The 9,161-nt window shown below is 50.9% G+C and overlaps 1 protein-coding gene across 1 annotated transcript in view; it reads left to right on the top strand.

Moving 5' to 3' along the window:
* The window catches only part of MXRA7 (matrix-remodelling associated 7), a gene marked incomplete at its 5' end in the record, with an annotated part of 18,473 nt that extends 9,767 nt beyond the window's left edge, over positions 1 to 8,706 (top strand). The window contains one exon of the mRNA XM_009868405.1: positions 8,592 to 8,706. Within this exon, the coding sequence (XP_009866707.1) occupies positions 8,592 to 8,706 (115 nt within the window). The remainder of the gene's footprint in view (positions 1 to 8,591) is intronic.
* Positions 8,707 to 9,161: the final 455 nt, after the last annotated feature.

Here is a 9,161-nt window from a genome sequence, read left to right as displayed (position 1 = left end):
TGCCAGGAGGAGGAGGGAGTCTCCTGGTGGCCCCATGCTGTTCCCTCCCTCCATATCCTTGGGCAAAATGTCCTCTGACCTATGAGACCTCAATGGACTTGAGCTCTGGCCCTATTTATAGAGCATCGAATCGAGTCCTGAGTCCCCAGCAGCTTTAAAAACTGAGCAGGATGCCTCCCTCGGAAACTCAGGGGAGGCAAGGAAGCCCCTTTCCCATCGCCTCCTCTCCTGTCTCAGCGAGGAAGACTTTGCAAGCTCCCCCCCAGCCTTTGCAAGGTGTGAGTCTGACCCTCCCCTGGCACGAGATTTCAGACCAGACAGCAACTCTGCTTGAGCTCCTGGGTTTTTTCTTTTTGCTCAGGTCCTGGACTGTCCTGGCTTGTTGCTGCTTCTCTGTCTCTCTCACCTGACACTCACAACTTGTCTTCATCCGCTTCCGCTTAACCTTGCGCGGCACGGGCAGCTTGCTGTCCTCTCTCTGCTCCCTCTCTGGAAGTCTGGCTGTGTCTCTCCTGTGGCAGCCTGGCAGTTGGGGCAGACCGAGGGCTGCAGGGAATTGGGGCATCACACCGGCCTGGGCGCAAACAGCGAGCTGGAGCACAAACACTGAGTGATGGAGGAAAGCCCATCCACAGCTTCCCCCACTGCTGCGGCGCTGGCTTGGGGCATCGGGAGTGTCGCAAGGGGACGGGCACGTGGCTGAAGGAGGTGACTGTGGCCTCTCGGCTGAGCTGGCTGGCAGCTTGAGCCACCTTCCTGGCTGTGCTCTGGTGTTTCCAGCTGTTGCTGCTGTGGCTGGGAAATGTGAGAGGCTTCTGCCTCGACACCGCTGTGGGCCAGGTCTGCTCGGGGGTGACACAGTCCCCAGTGCCCCCGTGCCCCCGCCTCCCGATTAACAGCAACGGGTCTTGTGCTCCCCGGGCACACGGGCTCCAGCAGCCTCGACTGCTCTCCTGGTGCTCCTGAGGAGCAGTAGGTGTTTCCCAAGGTCAAGTGCACCTTTCAATTTTCTGTCCCACTGGAGGAATTTTGAATTTGTGGTGACAGAAGCTCTTTTCGGTACCTGTCATTCTTCTGCTCTTTTCTAAGCCCTGACTGTCTCTCCCTGTTCCGCATTTAAGGCTTCTCTCCTTGTGTTTTTACCTGTTGGCTGAAGCAACTGGCCCACACTTCTGGGACCACTGGGAGAGCTTAGGTTTATGTCATTCCTCATCGTCTTCCTGCAATACTCAGATCCTGAACAAAACGGAGTTATTGTCACTACCAGAAATGAGATGGTTGCTGTGCCCATGGTAAAAGTGGTGATGGGACCATCCTTAGCAGTGAGATGGAAGAGAACTGCCTGGGCAGAGCTTGTCCACCTGTTGCCAGGTCTGCCCAGGGCCTTTCTTCACTGCTCTGACCCTCAAGAGTCAATCCTAGGCTGTCTGGAGGGAGAAGACTCTGGAGCCGGATTGCTCTTTGCCCTTCTTGCCAAGACTTTGGACCATAAGACGGATGATCCCAACAAGCTGAGCACCTTCTCCCTCTGCCAGGGGAAGGAAAGCTCCGCGCTTCTGAAAATCAGCTTTCTGAGTGAAACTATTCCTGGAAAGGGCACAAGCAATTACCAGAGGTGGGTACAGCAAGATGCTCTTGGATCTCCTTAGAATGGGTCAGGACTTCTTTGGGAAGGTGTAGTCTGTGGATGGGTTACAGGACTTCCTGACCTGCTGTGGATTTGGCACACAGGAGGGATAAACATACATGGGAATGGAACCAGCCCCCTCGTTTGCCAGTGCCGGGATGCTCTGCTCAGAGGCAAGAAACCCTGTGTCAGTGCTGTGGCTGAGCTGGAGCAAGGGGAATGCTTCTGAAGCCACCAGAAGGACACCCAGTTTCCAGGCTCCAGGAAAAGCCTGGTCTTTTGAGATCTTCAATACCTGAGCCTCCCTCATAATCCAGGACCTGCTCTTGTCTGAGCTCCTTGTTCTCCAGGTGTTCCTTGCACAGAACCATGTCCAGCTGACAAATCCCAAGATTCACTGACTTGGCCCTCAGCTTGGGCCAGAGCAGAGATATCTGGAGAGTCTATATCTGAAGAAAAAGACAGGCTTCCAGTAAAAGAAGACCCGAACCTGGTATGGCCGAAGTGCTGCTGGGGAGAAACATGCTGATCGAGTTCATTTCATCACCCAAGGCTCCATCCCAAGCTAATGAAATCTTTCAGGCTCTGTGGCAGCAATGCCAGACACTGTCATCCTGGAGGGGTTCTGTGGCCCCGGTGGCCCCCATGATGGACTGCCTCACGCTCTTTAGTCTAATCGCCCTCACAGCTTGCTCCAGGAGCAGAAAGGGGTATCCGTGTTGTGCAGATGGGGAATTTATGGCTCTGATGGGCATCCTCCATTAAGTTCATGCTTGGTTTAAGATCTTCTCACTCCAGCTGTCGGCCTGGTCCTGTCCTGCAGGTGAGAATCCTTGTGAGGGGCTGCAGGCTGCAGCTGAGCCTCATCCAGCCTCCCTGCCATCCTCCATCCCTCCCCACACTAACCGCAGCACGCTGGAGGGGACCGTTCCTTCTGGGTCCCCGTGGCAACGAGCTTATGCCCTCACGCATGAAATCTGATTACGCTTGCGTGACTTGAGCGGGATGATCCGATCCGCAGCGCTGCGAATGCCGCAGAGCGATTATCCACTCCGGAGAATTTCCTTTCTGTGTCCTAACGGGCCAGCCACTGAGCCTCTGCAGCGTCGCTCGAGTTACCCCAGTCCCATGTGATGCTTCTACCCTGCAGCTCCCACCCAGGATCCGGGTCGCCAGCTGCACCTGCTGGGGAAGGCAACCTTTTGCAGAAGAGCGAGGAAGAAACGAGGCTCTAACTTGGCCTTTACACTGTGGCTGACAGGAGGAGGGGACTTTCAAATGGGGTTCAGGTGTCACAGACAGTGTTCAGGACAGCAAACGCTATTGAATTCAGGAGGAATTAGGCTGGAGTGCATCTGTGTGTGTTTGTAAGTGCCAGGGTAACGTGTGTTGGAGCTTCCTTCCACCTCAGTGCAGGTCTTTGTGTCCGTGGGCAGCTGCCCAGCCCGCAGTCAGGTGTATCCTGTGGGTTGTTGGTCCATGAGAGATGTTGGGGCAGTGAGGGCAGAGGGCTCAAAAGGTTCAAGCTGAGAGCAAGGGATCACACATTTTAGCCCTGGCTCTGCTAACACCGTGCTGCAAGATCTCAAGTTGTGCCCGGGTGTCCCCACACATAAAACACATCTAATTGTCTCACCCTCCTTCCCTGGGATGTTGGAGGAGCTTCCCACCAAAAGGAAGCCTTGTGACCTGCAGAGAGTTTGGGGGATTTTTTGCTTCCCTCCCTTGAACAGACACATCAGCAGGATTGAGAAAGGTTTCCCTGTTCAGGCACGCTGCCCTGTGAAACCAGTACTTGTTCCCAGCTCATCCGGCTGCAGGCGGGAGGAAGGATCTGGGCTGGACAAGGGTGCCAGCAGCCCAGGGAGGCTCCGCACAGGATAGCGAGGCTGTAACTCCTGGAGCTCCTCATCAGTAGGTCAGAAACTTAGACTGGTGCCAGACGAGAGGATTTACACTTCTGCTTGGGTTTTGACTATCCTGCTGCAGTCGATGAAGCAAAGTGCCTCCTTCTTAGAGGTGTGAGGTTTGCAAACAGCGACTTCATCTGCCCTGAGGTGGGAAGTTGCCTCGCCTTCCCCCTCCACACAGAGTTTTCTCCCTGCTCATTTATGTGAATAATAATGAACCAACCTGAGGGGTGAAATGACTGAAATGATTTCTCTTCTCTCCCTATTTCTCTTTGCAGAACTGAAGACTATATGAAGTTGTCCCTAGCCTCCTCCTAAAGGCATCCCTTGGCATCTTTAAAGGCTTGAGAGAAATACCAAAACCAACTAAACGCACCCATAAGAGAAATCCGTAAACCCTCAAAACTTGGGATCCCCTCATGGTCTGACATTGAGTTCTTCAAAAGCTCCTGTGCTGTCAAGTTTGAGGAGACCCTGTTGTCTGGCTCCATGGGCTGGGGCTGAGCCCAAGCAGTGACTTGAGTTGTGTTTGGGGGGCTGGGATGAACCTTCCTCCCCCTCCCCCAGACAGAACCCAAACTGGACACTAAATATGCAGCGAGTCTGTTAGTTCTCTTCCTGACCGTGTTTTAGGGCTGCCATGAAATCTGTTGTCAGTTATTGGGGGGGGCCAACCATAGCTCTTCCCCCAGACCAGCCTGGACCTTACACCAGACTATTAAGTTTTATCTTCCTGGGGCCAAACTCCTCTTTGTTGCTGGGGGGTGGGAACTGCCCATGATTTCAAATGTCGTACGACGCTGCTTTGTTCTGAGGGGTGGAGGGACAAAGCGGGCTCCAGGTGAGGGATGGCAGGATGGGAACTGGACTGGCTTAGGTCTTGCTTCCGTAGGTATTTCAGCAGAGAGCTGGTTCTGTAGGCAGACAGAAGATTTGAGAGGCAGTGAAGATTGATAGTTTAGCGGTTCTGCTTGTGGTGGAGGTTTAGGAGACCACGCTCCGGCTGCCGTTAATGCCCAGATTCTCACCTTTCCTTGCTCTGGTTCCCAAAAGGAGAGATCCAAGGAGGCAGCTGCAGCATTGGGAGTTCCCTCTGGCTCAGGGTGAATAGGGAAGGTCCTGCAAGAGACCCCATCCCCGCTCCTCTGCTTGCTGCGGCCGTGCCCTCCTCTCTTGCCAGCTCTGTGGCTTGTCCCTGGGCGCCAGAGCTCAGCATTGCTTCTTGGCTCTGTCCCGTGCGGAAGACGAGTCTGGCTCCACGCAGGTACCTGCCTCAGCAGGTTTCAGAGCAAACCCAGCTCATCTGCAAGCGTGAGAAGAGGGTCTGAGTCCTCTAACACCAGGCTGGGTGGGAATGTGTCCCTGAAAGTTTCTCACTGCTGGACAACTGCCTCTTAGCTTAATGCTGCAAACATATCAGAAACCCAACAGGCTGGTCTTCTTTTTTCTTTCTTTTCCTTTTTTTTCCCCTCCTTTTTAATTCCTATGCAGACAATACTTGAAACCTTGTTCACAGTTGTCCTTTCCAGCGCCTGGGGTTGGCAAACTCTTCATCAAAGGGCTCGTTTAAAGAACAGCAGGAGGCTCCAGCTTTAGGAGAGGCTGGGCTGCCCCCTCCCAGCTGACAACTGCGAGCGTGTTCAGTGGTTTGCGTACGGATTTAGGCACATCTGGACCCTCCGCTTCAACACCCCGCCGGCACAGCCGCAGTCTCCCCTCGGTGCTGGCTGACTCTGTGTCCTGAGCACCCAACTATGCAAAGAATGCCTTACATACCTTGTGTTTAAGTTACATGGCAATGTGTACATCAAGCAAAGTCTATAGTTGAGTCCAGATTTTTTTGCTAGCGGCAACGAGTCAAACTATTTCTTCAACTCAAAATGGCTGTCTGGGTATTTTTTACTTTTGTTTGTTTGTTCTGTATCTGATGGTGGCTCTTACACAAAGGACTGTAATTCTAGTGGCTTGAATCTGTAAAAATTGCCTTTGTTTGGTCCAATAAACCTTTGAATAGTTTATTTGGTTTGTGCTTGTTCTCCCTGCCTCCGGCAGCTTGTAACTTCTCTCTCAAGAGATTTGTGTTGAAAATCTGGATTTTAGGTTAGAGGTACATTCTACCCTCCGATGCCTTTTACCCCATAAATGGTTCCACTGGCTTTCTTAACAATACTCAGACCACTGGCAAAATAAGGGATTTTTTCCCCTTATTTCTGCTGGAGCAAGGCAGCGTTGCAGCAGGATCCTGGTGTTGTTTGGCCCCAGGGCAATTAGCAGCATTCCCAGCGCAGAGCTCTGCCCAGATGCCTGGCACTTCCTGAAACTGAGATCTCCTTTAACATCCCTGTGGCTCACTGCCCCAAACCTCCAGGTAATCATGAAAGTCTTGGACTTAAATGTCTAAAAAGAGCCTAAGGGAGTTAAGTATGCAAATTCAATTGCCTATCAAGAAGAATTAGGCTGCTTTGAAAATCGTTAATTAATCTGTTTTGTCAGCAATAAGAAAAATCCTGTTTGACCTCCTGGATCCAAGTAGTTTTGAGGACGGCACTTACGGGAAAAGAGATGGTTTTACTTGTGAATGGGGTAGGTTTGATCTGAAATCATCAAAAAATAAACAACCTGAAGCACTACAAAGTTGTTTTGCAAGGTTGCCTTTGATAGGAGAAGCTCCTTCTTGAAATCAGTTTCATGGTTTTGATGCCTCGCTCTTCTTTCCCAGGCTCTTTTCTCTCTTTATCTTTGTTTTTCTCTCCCTTTGTTGTAGATTTTGTGGCACAGAGACATAACAGCAGTAACGGCTCTTTTATTTCTGTTTTTCAAATGCTGTTTTTCATGGTATTTAAAGTTGAAGGGAGAGCCAAAATGCATTGGTGTTGCGCTTGAAGAAAAAGAAAAATTGGATATTGTCCATGATCTTGATTTTTGGAGGTTGGGAGACAAGGAAACAGGCCTTTGGGGAGGTTTCATCAGGGTTAATGTAAGTGAAATAAGGAGTGAGGGATGCAGACCTGTGTGGAGCACTCCCAGCTGGCGTGCATTTCCGACACAGGAGGCAAAGCTGTGTATTGGATTTCTCCAGCCCAGACTGGAAATGTGCCCTCTGGTGCCCAGCGGTGCTCTAAAATAAAATATTGATCACTAACGACTGTGCTTCCCTTCCTCTCGTCTGCAAAGGGCAGTTGGATGCTATTTATGTGAGCACAAAAAATTACAAAAGAGACGGGCAAATCCAGGCTCCTGACAGCCTCTGGCCGGAGCTTTCATAAGCAAAAGATCATTACCAGGGTACGTCTGGCCTTAGGACAAAACTGCATTTTAATTGCAACAGAAGAGGATTGGCAAATGAGGTTGCTTTTGCCAGGATCTCGTTTTTTTTCCCGCTCTGCCTGCTGCAGCAGTGCTGGAGGATGGCCTGTGGTTCCTGCTTCTGCTGGGGCTTGGTGCAGGAGAGGGGAAAAGGCAGATCCCCGAGCCGCAGGAGCTCAGCACGTGGAGGCACCCGACTGTCTCCTTCCACTGATCTTTTCTGTGATGTGGTTGCTTGTGATGTGTTGGTGCTGTCTCTCCTTCAAGCAAAGAGTCCTGGTTGTGCCTGTCAATAGATATTTCTGTCTCTCCTGTCACTGGAACAGCTCATAGCTTGTCCACACAGGACTTGCAGGACTACCCCAGGTTAACTAACGGATTTAAATGGATTAATTACAGTGTATTAAAGTCCTACAAGGAAACCTGGCAATGATGGGAACAGAGGACTCTTGACAGGGTGACAATGTGGAAGTAAAAGCCGGAGTCTGTCTTTCTAGCCCAGGGGAGGTGTAAAGATGCAAGCAGGAGGAGCTGGGACTGCAGCAGATCTGTGCTCTGAACTGCTGAGCTCTTGCCAAGTTCTGGCCCCACAATCACGCAGGGGCAAAATGTGCCTTGAAGTAACAGCAACTGTTTCTCCCTTGTCACAGCCATAAAGCACCACAACCTCACCAGTTCCTTTAATCCCACACAGGAGGGTCAGGTGGGAGCTGTGCTGGGCGATACTGCCGCCTGATCCCAGTGGGACAGGGCGCGAGCAGTGGGAACATGCCAGCCCTGAGAGGAGCCAGCGCAGGGCGCACGCTCCTTTCGGCCCTCAAAGAGGATTTTGTAGACAACTGCGTCAGTTCATGAGCTACCTGCGAACGAATGACACTCCTGTGCTGCGCACCCTCCTGTACCCCTGGGTGGTGATCAGTGGATGTATGACCAGTGTAACCCTCCTGCAAAGCTTCCTCGAACAAAGCCCAGTGGCAGGGACCAGGCATTGTGCTCGGGACATAAAACAATGGTAAACTGCTGCAGGTTAGGGAAAAATCAGGGTATCAGCTGCTACGGGGAGAAGGAAGTTAGTCATCTAAGGGTGGAAGCCTGAGCGAGGTGGTCCACGGGTCAGCCTGTGGGATCCCCTCGCTGCTGGGCTGGTACATGAGTCCGTCTCTCCATGTGACACTGGCAGACAAACTGTGGAATCAAAGCGAATTCCTGTGTGATCTTATCTCCCAGTGGCTGATTAAAGCCACGTCCACACTGGAAGGCAGATTGGTCTCTAGTTTTCAGGTAGGATATGCATTTAAAATTTAATTGCTATTCCTGAATTACTCTGTAGCTCCATGCTGTCATTACAGAATGAAAGGACACGGTGCTGATGAAACTCAATCCGGTTTCATTACCGAGACTGCTGGACTGGGACATGTTGGTCTTACGAAATTCCACACGTCAAGTTATCTTGAAACTTCGAGCATAGATAAGCCCTAAGGAATTCCACAGCTGGTGTTAAAAGCAGTCTGGTTTCTCTCCACATTCAAAGGGCTGCAGAGAGATGTGCAGGATGACTGGATAGGTGGGAAGGTGGAGGAAGGAGAACCAGAGGCCATCATCTCTTTCCTACCTCAGATGGGCAGATTTCCTGTGGCCAGCAAGGCTTGTAAAACGACCCGCGTTTGGCTTCATGTTGCGTTTGACCATGGTGCTCAAAATGCCTTCTGGGGACCGGCTATTCCTACTTCTCCTTTTCTTCTTGACAGGGTTCAGAGAGAGCAGCTGGCTGCCATCTTCAGGCTCATGAAGGAGAAAAGTGACACGTTTGGAGAGATGTCTGAAGGAGACATGAAGGAGCAGCTCAGACTGTACGATATATAACCTTGCAGCCAGGGGACACTCTGCCCAAAAGTCATCGTGGCCCTTATTGTGCAGGGCACTGGAGGCTGTAGTGCTGTAAATGTGTTTCAGTAGTTATTATTCTGCAGTTTCAGTTTGTTTTGAAAATGCATATAGGCCTGCGAGATACATTTCAAGAGACTTGTAATTTCCAGCCATGTTTATAATTTTTCCTTGAAGAGCTATAATGATATTTGCATCTCCTGCAGAGATTCTTACCTCTGGCTGGGTCATACATCGCAGAGGTTAAACTCGCAACTTTTTTTCCGGCCAAGCTTTATAAAAATGAACTTTCAAACCTAGTTTTTATCAGTTTGATAGCTGAAGAAAGCCAAAGATGATAGATGTAAAAGGGATGAAAATAATAGAATCACAGAATAACTCAGGTTGGAAGGAACCCAAGGAGGTCTGTAGTCCAAACTCCTGCTTGAAGCAGC

This window comes from Apaloderma vittatum, unplaced genomic scaffold, assembly GCF_000703405.1.
Source record: "Apaloderma vittatum isolate BGI_N311 unplaced genomic scaffold, ASM70340v1 scaffold20554, whole genome shotgun sequence".
Taxonomy (NCBI): domain Eukaryota; kingdom Metazoa; phylum Chordata; class Aves; order Trogoniformes; family Trogonidae; genus Apaloderma; species Apaloderma vittatum.
This window is presented reverse-complemented; position numbering and strand designations above follow the sequence as displayed.